Here is a 19,279-nt window from a genome sequence, read left to right as displayed (position 1 = left end):
TGGTCTCAGATATGTAAACTGGAAGCGATTTCTACAGCATTTCATAGAGACAAAGTTCTCTTCAACAAAGAGTTTGTTCTCAGGCTAGATGAATGCTCCAGTGAATGAAAAAGTATTTGGAGACCCTCAAGATTCATTCAACCTATTTGCAATTGTGTAATAGGACAGAGGAAGAATGGCAAGCCATTTGGCATATGAGAGAACAGGAAAAAGCCCTTCTGGTGCTCAGTCTGGGAGCCTTGGGGAGATCTGGGGAAGATATGGGCAGAAGATCTTGGAGGAGGAAACCATCGTTTCACAAGTTCATGCCTGGAACTTCAGGAGCCTCCAATATCAGAAGGGTGAGGGTCCCCGAGGATTTTGCAGCCGACTCCATTCCTTTTGTAGTCGATGGTTGAGACCAGAAAAGCACACAAAAGCGCAGATGCTGGATCTGGTTGTTCTGGAGCAGTTCCTGGCGCTTCTGCCCCTGCAGATGGAGAGCTGGGTGCGGGAGTGTGGAGCAGAGACCACCTCCCAGGCGGTGGCCCTGGTGGAAGGCTTCCTCCTGAGCCAGGCAGAGGAGGAGAAGGAGGAGCAGGTTGAGTTGCAGGTGAGATAATTTCATCTCGGGAGCCTAGAAGGAGTTTAGATATAATAAACAATATTTTTGAAGTTTATGCTCCCCTGTCCAATTGTCTTTCCGTTATCTCATATACTGTATCATATATATTTTCTTCCTTTCATATATTTTCTCCTCTATTTTTACATATTATCTTTATATATATATTACTTCATGTCTATTCTCTTCCATATGTATTGTGTATTGGACAAATGAATAAATAAATTTTAAAAATTACCAGTTCTCTGACATTCATAACATTTCACTAATTCTTGAAGGAGGTTGTTCCATTATCCAATCCTAGAAGAAAGATTTGGGAAACTTTTCTTTCTTCTTTTCCAACCTAACTGATGGACATTGGGTGCTTTCAGTTGGTGTTGAAAGAACAGAACAAGAATCCATGTCATGGTTTATGTGGTCCTTTCATTCTTCTTCTTTTCTCTGGCTTATATTCCAAGCCCTTCACTGTGGAGAACAGAGATCCTGAGGGAAGGAGGCATCAATCCGATGCCCCTAGGGAACTGTTTTTCTTGAGGCCTACTGAACATGACAAAAATCAAGAAACATGCACAGGTAATACAAGATTCACTCATTCCCCATGGAGATCTCAGCTGGCTCATCTTCTCTATGTCTTTGCTATTATAGCACTTCTCTTCCTATTTTGTTAATTTTGCATTTTATAATTCTGTGTCTCTCACAGGGGAGAATGGAGGGAAGCTGATTCTTCCTTATGGTGAAGATGAAATTATGGTTCAACCTCCAACTCAAGTAAGAGAAGGGAAATTATTTATTAGATTTGTTTTCTCCCTGGTTCTGTTTCTTTGTTTCCCGTTCAGCCAATGGCTGAGACTATTTGAAGCTTCCTTGCTATATGACGAGTTTTGTGTCTCTGGGTATTGATGGCACTTTACCAAATCCATCCAGAAGAAAATGCATCTTTTACTGAATGGCAACAAAAGATCTCATAAAAGCTGCCTAAAATATTTTTTCAGTCAAATCCTTTTTCTTCTGTCCATTTTCTCATCTCAATCCTGGAATTCTACTAAGCATAGACCTTAGTGCACTATTTTCCTAAAGAAAAGGGTAGATCTTGCCGTCCCTCCCAGACCTATTCTGTACTCTTTTTTCCAGGGGGGTCTTGTGCCCTTTGAGGATGTGGCTCTTTATTTCTCTGAGGAGGAGTGGTCTCAGCTGGATCCTCACCAAAAGGATCTGCATTGGGAAGTCATGGTGGAAAATTACAAAAACACAGTTTCTTTAGGTAAGATTTTCTATTCTCCAGGCAGAGTTCAGGAAGACATGATGTGGTTGGATGCCATTGGCTGTTTCTTATTTGAATTTCTCCAAATAAAGGTCATCTCTTGAGAGGGAGAAGGAAAATATATGCTGTTTTGTTGCTCCTAGTATGGAAGGAGATCAATGGCTTTCTGCTTAGAGGAATCCTGTGCCATTTGTCAACTGTTGAGTTTTTCTATTTTGACTTAAACTTGTCAGTGATAAAGTAATTCCTTGGTTTCAGGTAATGCTGAACTCTGTTACCGAGATTTCATATTATTTGGCCCAGGTGTTCCAAATATGAAGGATGGCAATTCAATTAATTATTTTGGCTTAATAGAATTTGCTTCCATTTCATTTCTATCCCGAGTCTTGGAATTACAGCATTTTGTTTCAAAGTTAATTCTCAGAGGGTGACGAGACGTGATCCCCGCTGGACGGGGGTCTCGACAACCCTGTGGTGGTTCACTTCACGAGGCCCGATCCTGAAACCATTACTAGTGCTTACCAATGAAACACGGAGTCAATGGTCTGGGTAAAGTGACAAAGCTTTATTGTTACAGGTACGCTTCTATTATGCTCCTCATATGCAAATGAGGGGTTTCAACTTGGTAACATTCTATTGGCTATATGCAAGTTTAATGTTTCTTAATATACGTTTCTTATAGGCTACAAATATAAGGTTTTCAAATATATAAGTTTCTATAGGCTATTTCCATATGCAAAAATAAGGCTTCTGAATACACAAGTTTTTATAGGCTATCTCTATATGCTAAAATAAGGCTTCTGAATACACAAGTTTTCATAGGCTATTTCTTTTAAGCTTCTAATTGGTTACAAAAACTCTCATCTAAAGCTTTTAATAGGTTACTAACTTTTTGCTTAATGCTCCTATCGGAGGCTGAGTTGTTAGCCAATCACACTGTTTGCGTCTTATCTCTTGCCATGAGTGCTGCTGAAGAATTTTCTTAGTCTATCCAAAGTTCATGGCTATCTTATGAGTCACTGTTTCCAGGCAAATTTCCACTAGGCTGTCCAGATAACTGTTTCTACATTATCCTAAGCATAGCTTTGTGTGGCTTTTATTTGGCTTACATAATCCCTACAAGAGGGCTCTTCCAGAATTGGCCCACCTCCAATAAACCTTAGGTTTTCTACAAATGCTTTATTGGATGTTTCTCCTTTTTTCTTAACCTTGCTAACATTTTTATTCCTCTTTTCCTTTAAAGGCTATAGTGGGCAAGGGTATAAAGAGTCGATTGAAACATTTCAAAAGTACAGACTTGGGAACGGAACAGAGAAGCCTGAAAATCAAATGGAACAACAAAGGCAGAAGAAAAACCCAACAAATAATTGGAATAAGGAAATGTCATCTTCAGTTGATGCTCAGTTGCAAAGCTTTCTTGACCAACCAGGAAAAATAGAGAAAAAATGTATTAGGAAAGGCACAGGACTATTCAAAGACATATTAGATGTAAATGAATATTATCCAACTGAACCCAAACGAGAAGACTATATATGCAAAGACAGTGGAAAAAATTACAGAGGGACATTCACTCATTCTAGAGAAAGAGTGATATCTGAGAAAGGGAGGCACATAGGAGAGAAGCCATATAAATGCATGGAGTGTGGAAAGGGCTTCAGAATAAGCAGTACACGTATATCCCATCTAAGGATCCACACAGGGGAGAAGCCATATAAGTGCATGGAGTGTGGAAAGGGCTTCAGAATAAGCAGTACACGTATATCCCATCTAAGGATCCACACAGGGGAGAAGCCATGTAAGTGCATGGAGTGTGGAAAGGACTTCAGAAAAAGCAATGATCTTACACGGCATCAAAGGATCCACACAGGGGGGAAGCCATACAAATGCATGGAGTGTGGAAAGGGCTTCAGCCAACATACTCATCTTATTTCACATCAAAGGATCCACACAGGGGTGAAGCCATACAAATGCATGGAGTGTGGAAAGGGCTTCAGAACAAGCAATGATCTTACACGCCATCAAAGGATCCACACAGGGGGGAAGCCATACAAATGCATGGAGTGTGAAAAGGACTTTAGTAATAATGGTCATCTTACCCGCCATCACAAGATCCACACGAGAGAAGCCATAAAAATGGAGTGTGGAAGGGCCTTCAAGCAAAATACTCATCTTATTTCACATCAAAGGATTCACACAGGGGAGAAGCCATATAAATATAGGGAGTGTTGAAAGGGCTTTAGCCAACAGACTAGTCGTAATTCCCATCAAAGGTCCCACATAGGGGAGAATCCATATACACGGAGTATGGAAAGGGTTTTAGTTCCAACAGTTATCTTACTTCTCATAGAAGGATCCACACAGGGGAGTGTTGTGGTTGGCTCATGGCCAGCTCCTCTGATAACAGATTTTGACCCCGATGAGCTGTGTCTGTCGGAGCATCGGAGACCTGTGTGGCTCTCGGAGGGTTCAGATGGTGAGGGGAAGGAGGGATGGAAGCTGAAGGTGCTGGAGAGGTAGAGGTGGAGGCCCCTGCAGTGCCTGTGGAACCCCCAGTTAGAGCATCATCTGGGTCAGATGAGGAGGGGGTGGTTAATGCCCCATTCTCCATGTCTGAGTGCACAGGATTATGGGACAACATGAGCAGCTGCGCAGATGCAGAAGATCTTAATCACAGCTGGTAGTAATTGGGGAATCCTGGAGCAGGCGTAAAAGGGGAGTCTTTGTGGGAGAACCTTTTGCAGGAGTTTTCATTTGTGGTTTAAAAGACAATGAAACGGATCTGGGTTTCCCTCTCTAAACCAACATATTGCATCCGTGGAAAACAGCCCAGTTTTTGGACAACTTTGTTCTGAAAGACTAGCTATTGAACAACAGAGTGAATTCCTTTGCTGCAGCTCAGTTTGGAGGCATTCTTTACAAAACTTCTGCTGTTTGGGACATTCGTTATTGGCTTGGCAGATAATCCTGAACTTTTGGTCATAAAGCTGCTCCGAGTCTTCGGAGAGGGGCGGCATACGTAATTAATTAATTAATAATAAAAATACATTCTTCAGCCTATTTGTAAAGCAATATATTTTGTGTTTCGGAAACCTCCAGTCTCTGTGTGTATTTTTGTCTTTATCTGCTGCTCAACCAATGTCAGGCAGAACAGGGAGTAGCCATATGACAGCCCTATTATCTTTCTTGGTGACCTCAATCTACCTCTTATTAATTGATTGATTGATTGATTTTGTCCATTAAACAATGAGGGTTTAGTGGGTATACACGTAAAATACATAATGAAGGTTATAGAGGATATACTCATAGTAAAATATATCTAAGAAAGAATAGAAGAGAAGATATAGGAATAAAATATATCAATGAAAGACTAGAAGAAGAGATATAGGAATAGAAGAAAGGTATAGGAGATATGGAAGAGCAATAGGACAGGGGACGGAAGGCACTCTAGGGCACTTATGCACGCCCCTAATTGCACCCTAAACAAATGTACCTTTCCATACAACCCTACACAATACCCTTACTAATTTGGGGCTAGATCAATTAGTATCTAACACTAGACTCAACAACTGTCTCGATCTCATCTTCTGTAATAGTTTAAAATTACTGACTACGAACAATAGAAGCCTTTTCCAACAGTGACTACAGCATGATTGATTTATGTCTCAGTATACGACCTTACAAGTCACCATGATGATGGGATCACCCCATGGCAAAGAGGTCTGTACGGGGCATGCATAAGGGCACCAGAGTGCCTAGTGTCCCTGTCCTGATGTTCCCTTTTATTTATATTCATTACATTCAAATCATGTGTATTCTCATTTTTGTTATCCAATAAATAAAATAGAATCCATGTTTTTCTCCATTAAACCACTGGAGGGCGACAGGTGGATTCCAGAGAAGGGAGTGACATTCTTAATCTTGCCTATCTAGGACTCTGCACTCTCTCTGGTTAACCCTTTGAATTTTGCAGGAGGTACAACTGGAGGAAAGTTTTGAAGGGAAGGGAAGAGACCCAGCAGTGGTCCTGGGTGACTGGTGGATGTTTTCCCATTCAGAGGGAGGCAGGAGGTTCTCACGCTGAAGAAGTAAGAGATATTGATGTATGTATGTATGTATGTATGTATGTATGTATGTATGTATGTATTTATTTATTATTAAGTGCACTAGAGTGCCTTCCGTCCCCTGTCCTATTGCTCTCCTATATCTCCTATACCTTTCTTCTATTCCTATATCTCTTCTGCTATTCTTTCATTGATATGTTCTATTACTATATCTTCTTTTCTATTCTTTCATAGATATATTTTACTATGAGTATCTCCTCTATAACCGTCATCATGTATTTTACTATGTGTGTGTGTGTGTGTGTATATATGGGTATATGTATGTAGATTATTCTGAGTTCGGGTTTTGCCCTGTGTAATGTTTTGCATGTCTATGCGACGTTTCGGTGAAATCACAAAGATTGGAACTCCAGCCTGAAGATGGTGAATGTGATTTCACCGAAACGTCGCATAGACATGCAAAACATTACACAGGGCAAAACCCGAACTCAGAACAATCTACATACATATACCCGTGAAAATTTACGAAAACAAATATATATATATATATATATATATATATATATATATATATATATATATATATATATACCTACTAAAACCCTCATTGTGTATTGGACAAAATAAATAAAATAAATAAAATAGAAATATTTGGATTTATATGCCGCCCCTCCCCGAAGACTCGCGGTGGATTATAACATAATATCTATGCCCTCATCCACGTTCAGTCTTCTGTGTCCCGAGAGTGGGGGACCCCAGATCCCATGTGCCCCCCCTGCCCCCCTTTCTATGCTCGTAACAAGCGGGGGGGGGGAAGCAGACTGCCAGAAAAGCTGTTTTGACTCCAGTTGTGTTGTCCACAGAAAGAATTCCAGATCCCCAGGAAAAAGGAGGGTATTATGGGGGAGGCAGTCACACCCCACTTCCTGAGAAAACCTCCGTAGGGGCAGAGGGCGAATTTACATGGCAAATTACAAGCAGGAAAGAAGAAAACTTTTTACAAAGAAGGAGATGCAGAAGATTGTGCCTGCATTCTTACTATGTGCTGGATGACACTAAAATAGGGCCTGGGTCCTCTGCAGTTCAATTTGTCTTAGGAGGTGTAGGAAGTTAACCCCCACCCGTCTCCTAGAAAAAATGAAATATCCTAGGAAATATTAAAAAAGCAGATTATATTGAATATCACCAGAAACATGATTTTAGGAAACAAAAAAAAAAGACCTACTCTTAGTAGTCCCCACCTTTGTCAATGTGCCCATCAAGGAATGGCCCAGCTCACCTTTGTTAAAAGATGGACTAATCTATTCTACATAACAAACCAACTCCTGACAGCGCCATATGAGAAATTGCCCAAAGAGATTTCATTCTACCATCACCCAGCAAAGGGCCAGCCAAACCCACACTCAAAAACACAGCCTACATTGTTGCCTTTGCATGGCACCATGGGAATCCGACAGCCAATCAGTGCATTTCTGGAACAGAAGCAGGAGGGCCTCAGTGCGGGGCTTCATAGAACATAAAACAAAGAACTTCTCAGAATTTCTCTCCCCCCCCACACACACCTAACATCTGGAAACATGTGATCCCCCTTCTCTGGACAGAAGCTCATGCCATGTGCTCCTGTCCACCATTAAACCTCCTTTACAAGCAACCTCCATGAATCCAGTTTCTTTTTCCCCACTTGGAACTTAATCCACAAGAATATTAAGGAGAGAAGCAATTTAGAACTAAGGAGAAAATTCCTGGCAATTAGAACAATTGATCAGTGGAACAGCTTTCCTCCAGAGGTTGTGAATGCTCCAACACTGGAAGTTTTGAAGAAGAGATTGGATAACCATTTGTCTGAAGTGGTGGAGTGTCTCCTGCCCAAGCAGGAGGTTGGACCAGAAGACCTCCAAGGTTCCTTCCACCTCTTTTGCTGTTATTATTATTATTATTTATTATGATTTCCAACAAAGGGTAAAGGAACCAGGAAATAATCCCAATCTACATTCCTTTAACCCTTGTGTTTCACACAAACTCACCACTTGCAGTTACTCTTTGGGCTTAAGGCAATCTTTTTGTGACCCTGCCTGCTTATAATAATGTAATTTGACTCTTAACAAGGAAGTCCTGAATGAAGGGAAATGGAACATCCTAAGCAAGACTCACTTCGTTGCGTTTCATTTTATGTAAACTTTCAGGGTTTCTTAATGTGTTCTGGCATTGGCATGTTGTGTGAACCCTGATAGCAGGTATAGGTGCAGTAGTATAATTACTCTGGACTTGCACCGTGACTCAGAGTCACAGGAGCAAATACACATCACTGTTCCACCTTAGCAGCCCACCTCTGCCTAAGAGCCAGGAGGAAGCAAGGGAGAAAGTAGAATCTCTAGTCTGCTTTGGGGGGAAACAGGAGTGAAGGAGAAAAGCCGCCCCGAGTCTGAGAGGGGAAGTGGGGCCTATAAATCCAATAAATAAATAAATTATTATTATTTAATCATTAATTATCTAATAATCTAATTAATAAAAGGACAGCTCCCATTGGCCCCACATTTTACAGCTTCCCTACAAATAGGGAGCTGTCATCCTCCGTTGTTCCGACTTCTGCCTCACCTGTTTTGTTGCTGAATAAACAGTTCCTTGTTCCTGAAATGCCTCTCTGTGTTTTTCTTCAAGCTAGCCGACTCCAGGCTATCTAACTGTTATCCAATCTCTTCTTAAAAACTTCCAGTGTTGGAGCATTCACAACCTCTCAGGCCAGATGAATGCTCCAGTGAATGAAAAAGCATTTTTAGAGCCTCAAGATTCATTCAACCTATTTGCAATTGTGTAAGAGGACAGAGGAAGAATGGAAAGCCATTTGGCATATGAGAGAACAGGAAAAAGCCCTTCTAGTGCTCAGTCTGGGAGCCAGGGGGAGATCTGGGGGAGATCTGGGCAGAAGATCTTGGAGGAGGAAACCATCGTTTCACAAGTTCATGCCTGGAAATTCAGGAGCCTCCAATATCAAGAGGATGAGGGTCCCCGAGGACTTTGCAGCCAACTCCATTCCTTTTGTAATCAATGGTTGAGACCAGAAAAGCACACAAAAGCGCAGATGCTGGACCTGGTTGTTCTGGAGCAGTTCCTGGCGCTTCTGCCCCTGCAGATGGAGAGCTGGGTGCGGGACTGTGGAGCAGAGACCAGCTCCCAGGCGGTGGCCCTGGTGGAAGGCTTCCTCCTGAGCCAGGCGGAGGAGGAGAAGGAGGAGCAGGTAGAGTTGCAGGTGAGATAATTTCATCTCGGGAGCCTAGAAGGAGTTTAGATGTAATAAACAATATTTTTGAAGTTTATGCTCCCCTGTCCAATTGTCTTTCCTTTATCTCATATACCGTATACACTCGAGTATAAGCCGACCCGAGTATAAGCCGAGGCACCAATTTTTGCCACAAAAACTGGGAAAACGTATTGACCCGAGTATAAGCCGAGGTTAGAAAATGCAGTGGCTACTGGTAACTTATAAAAATGGAAAACAATAAAATTACATTAATTGAGACATGTTTTAGAATATTTATTTTAAAGAAAACCAGTAAACTAGCTCTGTAAATTTAAAAGAGGGTAAACAAATTAACAATATTAACAATAAATTAAAAAGTAAAAAAAGTAGCTCGATCAGGAACAAAGCTAAAACCTAACAGTTAAAATCCTTCAAAACTGGATTCCTTCTCATCATTAATTGGATTTACATTATTGTTCTGTTTTTATATATGCTGTGAGCCACCCTGAGTCCTTGGAGAGGGATTGCATACAAATCCAATTAAATAAATAAACAAACAAACAAACAAACAAACAAATAAATAAATAAGTGTATCCAAAGAAGAGCTTCAGCATTAGCTGCTGTGAGGTTATCAGCATAGAAAACCAAATAGATAGATAGATAGATAGATAGATAGATAGATAGATAGATATAGATAGAAAGATAGATAGACAGACAGACAGACAGACAGAAAAATAGATAGATAGATAGATAGATAGAAATAGATACAGATAGATAGATAGATATAGATAGAAAGATAGACAGACACACAGACAGATAGAAAAATAGATAGATAGATAGATAGATAGAAATAGATACAGATAGATAGATAGATAGATAGATAGATAGAAAGAAAAATAGATAGATAGAAAAATAGATAGATAGAAAGATAGAAAAATAGATAGATAGAAATAGATACAGATAGATAGATAGATGATAGATAGATAGATAGACAGATAGATATAGATAGAAAGATAGATAGACAGACAGACAGATAGAAAAATAGATAGATAGATAGAAATAGATACAGATAGATAGATAGATATAGATAGAAAGATAGATAGACAGACAGACACACAGACAGATAGAAAAATAGATAGATAGATAGATAGATAGAAATAGATACAGATAGATAGATAGATAGAAAGAAAAATAGATAGATAGAAAAATAGATAGATAGAAAGATAGAAAAATAGATAGATAGAAATAGATACAGATAGATAGATGATAGATAGATAGATAGATAGATAGATAGACAGATAGATATAGATAGAAAGATAGATAGACAGACAGACAGACAGATAGAAAAATAGATAGATAGATAGATAGAAATAGATACAGATAGATAGATAGATAGATAGAAAAATAGATAGATAGAAAGATAGACAGATAGAAAAAGAATTCCTGTCTAGCTCTGCCTCATAACACATTATTAGATCCTATCCAAGCAAGGACAGCAACTACCACAAAATACCATTTTTTAAACAGTTTAAATCCTTTCAAAGAACTCGGCTTATACTCGAGTATATACGGTATCATATATATTTTCTTCCTTTCATATATCTTCTCTATTTTTACATGTTATCTTTATATATATTACTTCGTGTCTATTCTCTTCCATATGTATTGTGTATTGGACAAATGAATAAATTAAAAAAAATTACCAGTTCTCTGACATTCATAACATTTCACTAATTCTTGAAGGACGTTGTTCCATTATCCAATTCTAGAAGAAAGGTTTGGGAAACTTGTCTTTCTTCTGTTCCAACCTAACTGATGAACATTGGGTGCTTTCAGTTGGTGTTGAAAGAACAGAACAAGAATCCATGTCATGGTTTATGTGGTCCTTTCATTCTCCTTCTTTTCTCTGGCTTATATTCCAAGCCCTTCACTGTGGAGAACAGAGATGCTGAGGGAAGGAGGCATCAATCCGATACCCCTAGGGAACTGTTTTTCTTCAGGACTATTCAGCATGACAAAAATCAAGGTACATGCACAGGTAATACAAGATTCTCTCATTACCCATGGAGATCTAAGCTGGCTCATCTTCTCTATGTCTTTGCTATTATAGCACCTCTCCTTCTATTTTGTTAATTTTGCATTTTATAATTCTGTGTCCCTCACAGGGGAGAATAGAGGGAAGCTGATTCTTCCTTATGGTGAAGATGAAGTTATGGTTCAACCTCCAACTCAAGTAAGAGAAGGGAAATTATTTATTAGATTTGTTTTCTCCCTGGTTCTGTTTCTTTGTTTCCCGTTCAGCCAATGGCTGAGACTATTTGAAGCTTCCTTGCTATATGACGAGTTTTGTGTCTCTGGGTATTGATGGCACTTTACCAAATCCATCCAGAAGAAAATGGATCTTTTACTGAATGGCAACAAAAGATCTCATAAAAGCTGCCTAAAATATTTTTTCAGTCAAATCCTTTTTCTTCTGTCCATTTTCTCATCTCAGTCCTTTAATTCTACTAAGCATAGACCTTAGTGCACAATTTTCCTAAAGAAAAGGGTAGATTTTGCCGTCCCTCCCAGACCTATTCCGTACTCTTTTTTTCCCCAGGAGGATCTTGTGCCCTTTGAGGATGTGGCTGTTAATTTCTCTGAGGAGGAGTGGTCTCAGCTGGATCCTCACCAAAAAGATCTGCATTGGGAAGTCATGCTGGAAAATTACAGAAACACGGCTTCTTTAGGTAAGGTTTTCTATTCTCCAGGCAGAGTTCAGGAAGACATGATGTGGTTTGATGTCATTGGCTGTTTCTTATTTCAATATCTCCAAATAAAGGTCATCTCTTGAGAGGGAGAAGGAAAAGATATGCTGTTTTGTTACTCCTAGTATGGAAGGAGATCAATGGCTTTCTGCTTAGAGGAATCCTGTGTCATTTGTCAACTGTTTTTCTATTTCGATTTAAACCTGTCACTGATAAAGTAATTCCTTGGTGTCAGGTAATGCTAAACTCTGTTTCTGAGATTTCATATTATTTGGCCCAGGTGTTCCAAATATGAAGGATTGCAATTCAATTAATTATTTTGGCTTAATAGACTTTGCTTCCATTTCATTTCTATCTTGAGTCTTGGAATTACGGCATTTTGTTTCAAAGTTAATTCTCAGAGGGCTCTTCCGGAATTGGCCCACCTGCAATAGATCTTAGGTTTTCTACAAATGCTTTATGGGATGTTTCTCCTTTTTTCTTAACCTTGCTAACATTTTTATTCCTCTTTTCCTTTAAAGTTTATAGTGGGCAAGGGTATAAAGAGTCGAATGAACCATTCCAAAAGTACAGACTTGGGAACGGAACAAAGAAGCTTGAAAGTCAAATGGAACAACAAAGGCAGAAGAAAACCCAACAAATAATTGGAATAAGGAAATGTCATCTTCAGTTGATGCTCAGTTGCAAAGCTTTTTCTACCAATCAGGAAAAAAAGAGAAAACATATATTAGGAAAGGCGCAGGACTATTCAAAGACATATTAGATGTAAATGAATATCATCCAACTGAACCCAAACCAGAAGACTATGTATGCAAAGACAGTGGAAAAAATTACAGTGGGACATTCACTCATTCTAGAGAAAGAGTGATATCTGAGAAAGGGAGGCACATAGGAGAGAAGCCATATAAATGCATGGAGTGTGGAAAGGAGTTCATTGAAAACAATAAACTTACACGCCATCAAAGGATCCACAAAGGGGAGAAGCCATATAAATGCATGGAGTGTGGAAAGGACTTCAGAGCAATCAATGATCTTACACGCCATCAAAGGATCCACACAGGGGAGAAGCCATATAAATGCATGGAGTGTGGAAAGGACTTCAGAGCAATCAATGATCTTACACGCCATCAAAGGATCCACACAGGGGAGAAGCCATATAAATGCATGGAGTGTGGAAAGGACTTCAGAACAATCAATGATCTTACATGCCATCAAAGGATCCACACAGGGGAGAAGCCATATAAATGCATGGAGTGTGGAAAGGACTTCAGAGCAATCAATGATCTTACACGCCATCAAAGGATCCACACAGGGGAGAAGCCATATAAATGTATGGAGTGTGGAAAGGACTTCAGAGCAATCAATGATCTTACATGCCATCAAAGGATCCACACAGGGGAGAAGCCATATAAATGCATGGAGTGTGGAAAGGACTTCAGAGCAATCAATGATCTTACACGCCATCAAAGGATCCACACAGGGGAGAAGCCATATAAATGCATGGAGTGTGGAAAGGACTTCAGAGCAATCAATGATCTTACATGCCATCAAAGGATCCACACAGGGGAGAAGCCATATAAATGCATGGAGTGTGGAAAGGACTTCAGAACAAGCAATGATCTTACATCCCATCTAAGGATCCACACAGGGGAGAAGCCATATAAATATAGGGAGTGTTGAAAGTTCTTTAGCCAACAGACTAGTCGTAATTCCCATCAAAGGTCCCACACAGGGGAGAAGCCAAATACACGGAGTATGGAAAGGGTTTTAGTTCCAACAGTTATCTTACTTCTCATAGAAGGATCCACACAGGAGAGTGTTGTGGTTGGCTCATGGCCAGCTCCTCTGATAACAGATTTTGACCCCAATGAGCCGTGTCCGTCGGAGCATCAGAGACCTGTGTGGCTCTCGTAGGGTTCAGATGGTGAGGGGAAGGAGAGATGGAAGCTGAAGGTGCTGGAGAGGTAGAGGTGGAGGCCCCTGCAGTGTCTGTGGAACCCCCAGTTAGAGCCTCATCTGGGTCAGATGAGGAGAGGGTGGTCAATGGCCCCATTCTCCATGTCTGAGTGCACAGGATTATGGGACAACATGAGCAGCTGCGCAGATGCAGAAGATCTTAATCACAGCTGGTAGTAATTGGGGAATCCTGGAGCAGGCGTAAAAGGGGAGTCTTTGTGGGAGAACCTTTTGCAGGAATTTTCATTTGTGGTTTAAAAGACAATGAAACGGATCTGGGTTTCCCTCTCTAAACCAACATGTTGCATCCATGGAAAACAGCCCAGTTTTGGGACACCTTTGTTCTGAAAGACTGTAGCTATTGAACAATAGAGTGAATTCCTTGGCTGCAGCTCAGTTTGGAGGCATTCTTTACAAACCTTCTGCTGTTTGGGTCATTCGTTATTGGCTTGGCAGATAATGCTGAACTTTTGGTCATTAAGCTGCTCCGAGTCAGGCAGAACAGGGAGTAGCCATATGACAGCAGAGAGGATGGCAAGACTTTTACTTACAGGAATCAACTGGCTGGTAATAAAAGGATCTACACAGAGAGAAACCCATACAAATCCTTGGCGTGCAGAAAGGATTTCAGACAAACTAGTAGCCTTACTTCCCATAGGAACATCCATAAAAGGATGAAGTCATGTAAGTGCATGGACTGTGGAGAGAGAGCGACAGGAGCACAAATGATGTAATTCCCCGTACAGAGATACATTTGGTTATGAATCTATGTTAATTCTAGATTTAATTTGTTAAATCCTGGGATTTTCTTTTCAAGAGTTTCCTGCCACTCATTTGTTTCTTCCCACTTCATTACATACAAAGTGTTTAAAATGTCCTTCTTCTGACATTTTTTAATAAGCAGTGTAAGCCTTCCAAATAACATCTGAGATATAAATCAGAGTCTAGACCTTGGCCTTCTTCCAAGCTCCAATTTATTGTCACAGTCATGTTGGTTACGTACTGTAGTTCAACCAGTACTAACTTTTCCTACAGTTCCCCACCCGGGTTAAGGTTCATATAATCAGGATTAGGCTACTACCCAGTAGTCGAACCTCGAGGTGATGAGGGCATGAGTGACTGTGAGCAGTGACTCCCTGTCCAAATAGGGCCGCAACTGGTGCACCAGGTGAACCTGGGCAAATGCCCTCCTCACCACAACCGAAACATGGTGCTTTCATGTTAGCTATGGATCCAGCAGGACGCCCAACTTGTAGACCCTCTCCAAGGGAGTCAATAATCACCCCCCTCCCCGGGTTTGGGACATTCGTTATCTGCTTGGTAGATAACTCTGACCTTTTTCTCATAAAAATACATTCTTCTGCCATCATTGCAGCTCTCAGTCAATTTGTAAAGCAATATATTTTGCCTTTCAGAAATCTCCAGTCTGTGTGTGTGTTTTTGTCTTCCTTGATGCTTAACCGCTGTCAAGCAGAACAGGGAGTAGCCACAGAACAGGAAAGAGTATGGCAAGACTTTTACTTACAGGAATCAACTGGCTGGTAATAAAAGGATCTACACAGAGAGAAACCCATACAAATCCTTGGCGTGCAGAAAGGATTTCAGACAATCTAGTAGTCTTTCTTCCCATAGGAACATCCATGAAAGGATGAAGTCATGTAAGTGCATGGACTGTGGTGAGAGAGTGACAGGAGCAGGAATAAGATAATTCACCATACAGAGATACATTTGGTTAAAAATCTGTGTTAATTCTAGATTTAATTTATTAAATCCATGGATTTTCTTTTCAGGAGTTTCCTGCAACTCAGTTGTTTTTTCCCACTTCATTACAAAATGTTTAAAATGTCCTTTCCTCACATTTTTTTAAATAAGCAGCATCAGAGTCATCACCCCCAGTTTGGATGGGAGCAGCTAGTCGCCAAGGGAATCCAAAATGAGGGCGCTGCCGGGAGGGACCCCGCGAGAAACGCCTTCCGATGGCCAAGTGATATAGGGCGCATGGCGGCAGCTGAGGAAAAGCAGGCGTGTGTCAGTGCTCTGTGTATCCAGATGCTCGAGAAAGCCCGCGGGGCAGCCTTGATCGGCCCGAGGGCTCCATCAGTCCCCACCCCAATCCTGCAGCCCGAGAGAAAGAAAAAAGGAGATTAAAGCGAGAGAAAAACAGAAATTTGAGAAAAGAAAAAAAAGGGGAAATTATAAATATTCTCTATTTTCAATCAATTAAAAATCATTAATCCCAGAACAGGGGGCTCTCCTCTGCCCGAGGAGCCATCGCTGAGACTCCGGAGGCAGCGGTTCGCCCCGCAGCTTCGAAGACGGGAGAACCGATCCTCTTTGCTTAAGAGGACCGGCCAGCGCTTTCTTCCCTCGCCCAGCGGGAAGCCGAGAAAATCTTTGAAGTGAAAGTTCTACATTTAACCTACTGAAAAAGAATACATTCGATAAAGGTCTTAAGGTAAAAAATTTCCTCTTTGTTTCAAGATTAAAATTTGAAGATCTGATCGTTCGAAAGCCTCAAGGGAAAGCTTTCTTTAAGGAGGCGAAAGTGAAAGGTTTTTTTTTCTCTTTGAGTCTCATCCGCAAATAACAGCCGAGACTAACTTTTTTCATTTCATTGTTTCCATTTTGTATTTGGACTTTGAAATCTATAAAACATTTTTTCTACCTTATGCTTCAATAAAAGAGTTTAAATTGGAAATGACTATTTAGAAGACTTCAATGCTTAAAAGAAATTAGCAATGAAGAGCAAATTTTTTTTATTATAGTCTGTTAAAAACATTGTGTTCCGGGCTGACATCTCAACAGCGGAGGAATATAACTTTGTTGCCTTTTTTTTTTTCACCCTGTTGTCTCTGCAACATAATAACATCATATAACAACTTGAAAATAAAAGTGAAATAGAAGGAACTGATACCTTTCCTTTGGAATATTCACCCTTGGATTAACCTAACTGGATTACTTGCTGATTGCTTTTGGATTACTTTGGATTACTTGCTGATTGCCTTTTTCTTGGGATTATTTTTTTGAAAACTTTTTCACATCTGTCTGGACATATGAACTTCTGACTTCTAACCTGACTCCATTTTGAGATCTATTTTTTTTGCCTTTGTCTTGGATTTGGAAAAGAACACAGACTCCATTTTAACCACAAGAAAATTATTAATTTGACTTTCTTCTTGAGACCTGCAATCGGGATTAAGTATAATAGTATTTTCTGACATCTGGATTCATATTCTTCATTTATAATTTCTTGATTTATAAGAAGACTACAACTATATACATTGTGTTTTTTCTTTGATTAATTAATCCTTTTTTGATCCCCTTCTGATTTTTTTCTTTTTTTATTTCTATCTGTAAAAGAAGTTTGAACTGAAGACTATGCATTGTTAGTAAACCTTGGTTCCCTGCTCTATTCTAATTATTTGAATTGAAATATTCCCCCCCCTTTTTCCTTTTCTCTCTCTCCTTTTACTGCTTTATTAAGTCTTTTCTCCTTTCCTCCTTTTTCTTTACCTCCCTAGAATCTCCCTTTTTAAAATAGTTATTATTCTTTCTTTGCTGTTATTTACTTTGTTTTCTTATTAGAGCACTTATTTTTAATCTTTACTTGTTTCTTATTTCTAAAGGTTTTACTTTTGTTCTCTGTGTTATTATATTTTTAAATTTTTTTTTTCTTAGTCTTTATAATAATAACAGCAATAGTAATAATAACATATATTGGATTTTGAATTTTGAATTTTTTATTTTTCTTCTGACAACTGAATAGTGATAATTTAAGGGTAATTGTTAATAAAACAGATTGAATAGATTTGGAATTTACAGAAATTTTCTCCCTTTCACCACATACAAATTTAGATTGATTTAAATTAATTCGAATTTTAAACAGTGGATTCAAATTTGACAATGTCAACTTCTTCAACGGTTGTCAAAACGGTTAAAAAACAAACCACAGCAACAATCTCTTCTCCACAAGTGTCCCCCCGTCCTTCCCCGACGCACCAGCCGTCAGCTATGTCTTCCAAGGATAAAGAAAAAGACAAAACAACGCAGCCCAATTTTGCAACATTACAAGAAACTTTAAACAATATGCAGGACTTTATCTTTAAATCTCAAGAAAATGCTACCCAACAAAGAGAGGCTATAAAAGAGGATGCAACACAACAAAGGGAAGCTATAAAAGCAGACTTGGCAGAATTTAAAAAGGAGATGGCCCAACTGAAAGCTGATATGGGCGAGGTGAAAGACCAGATAAAGGTGATCCAACAAACACTACAAGAAAGTGATGATCGAGTGAAAAAGGTTGAAGAGAAATCCGACAAAAATGCAAAAAGAATTGATTATCTTGAAGGGAGAGCTGATGCAAGACACAGAAGACATGATGAATCAATTATTCAGCTGGAGATGCAACGTGCTTCGTATGGACTACGATTTCAGAACATGAAAGAGGAAAAAGATGAAGATTTAAAAATGACTATGGCGGAAACGATTGGAGGAATACTCCAGGAGGATCCTGCTGCGCTAGCGAAAGAAATTGATGAAGTTTACAGGACTTCGAATAGTTACATCCGTCGCCACAATCTCCCAAGAGAGATTCATATCAAATTCACCAGGAAAACTTTGCGAGATGACATACTTCACTGGGCAAGAAACTCCAAACTTCAACATCAAGGAGTGGAAATAAAAATATTAAAACAAGTCCCAAGAAGTGTCAGAGAGAGCAGAAGAGATTACCAGTTTCTTACCAGAATTTTGATCAAAGAAAATATAACCTATCGTTGGTTAATCCCACAAGGTCTTTCTCTGACATGGCGTTCTACAAGATACAAGCTGGAAAATGTAGAACAAGCTAGGTATTTCTTTGAAAATAGTGGCATTAGCCACATGGACTTTTCAGATAAACAACAAGAGGCTCAACAACAACCAGCACAACAGCAACCAGGGGAGATGCTAGCAATCCAACAAGAAGAACTTTTGGGGGCCACTGCTCAAGTAATAGAGCAGGACCAAGGTGCTATAAGAAGAGTTCAGCCTCAGCGAGAAACCAAAAAACCTACTAAATGACAACAACTAAAGATCTAAAGATCTTTTCGGTAAATGTTAATGGACTTAATGAACCAAGGAAAAGGAAACAAATCTTCTCTAAAATCAGAAATCAAAATGCTCAAATTGCAATATTACAAGAAGTACATATCAAAAAAGATAACCAAAAATTATTGTTGAATCCCAAAATTGGAAAAATGTATGCTGCATTAGCAGATCAAAAAAAAAGAGGTGTGGTGATGTATGTAGAGAATTCTATAAATTCCAAACAAATATATAAGGATAATGATGGTAGAATACTGATTGTACAAGTTGATATTGAACCTAGACCTATAGTGGTTGTTTCTATTTATGCTCCCAATGAAGACCAAATGA

At 39.5% G+C, this 19,279-nt stretch overlaps 1 protein-coding gene and 1 pseudogene across 1 annotated transcript; both read left to right on the top strand.

Annotated features, from left to right (window-relative positions):
- The window catches only part of LOC139159400 (zinc finger protein 208-like), a 115,036-nt pseudogene that overhangs the window by 78,177 nt on the left and 17,580 nt on the right, over nt 1-19,279 (top strand).
- LOC139163235 (zinc finger protein 678-like) lies at nt 176-13,588 on the top strand. The gene is made up of 6 exons (XM_070744189.1): nt 176-592; nt 1,060-1,174; nt 1,302-1,369; nt 1,733-1,862; nt 3,106-3,889; nt 12,793-13,588. Exons 1-6 carry the CDS (start codon nt 176-178, stop codon nt 13,586-13,588), a joined length of 2,310 nt encoding a protein of 769 aa, XP_070600290.1.

The sequence above is a fragment of the Erythrolamprus reginae genome, chromosome 2 (assembly GCF_031021105.1).
Source record: "Erythrolamprus reginae isolate rEryReg1 chromosome 2, rEryReg1.hap1, whole genome shotgun sequence".
In the NCBI taxonomy this organism is placed as follows: domain Eukaryota; kingdom Metazoa; phylum Chordata; class Lepidosauria; order Squamata; family Dipsadidae; genus Erythrolamprus; species Erythrolamprus reginae.
This window is presented reverse-complemented; position numbering and strand designations above follow the sequence as displayed.

Bases quoted from the DNA above. Each gene is read 5' to 3' on its own strand.
- LOC139163235 (XM_070744189.1), top strand. From the start codon at position 176: ATGGCAAGCCATTTGGCATATGAGAGAACAGGAAAAAGCCCTTCTGGT. The intron at 1,863-3,105 runs GTAAGATTTTCT...TTTCCTTTAAAG, and splicing joins CAAAAACACAGTTTCTTTAG to GCTATAGTGGGCAAGGGTAT. The intron at 3,890-12,792 runs CCACACAGGGGG...TGAGAAAGGGAG, and splicing joins CTTACACGCCATCAAAGGAT to GCACATAGGAGAGAAGCCAT.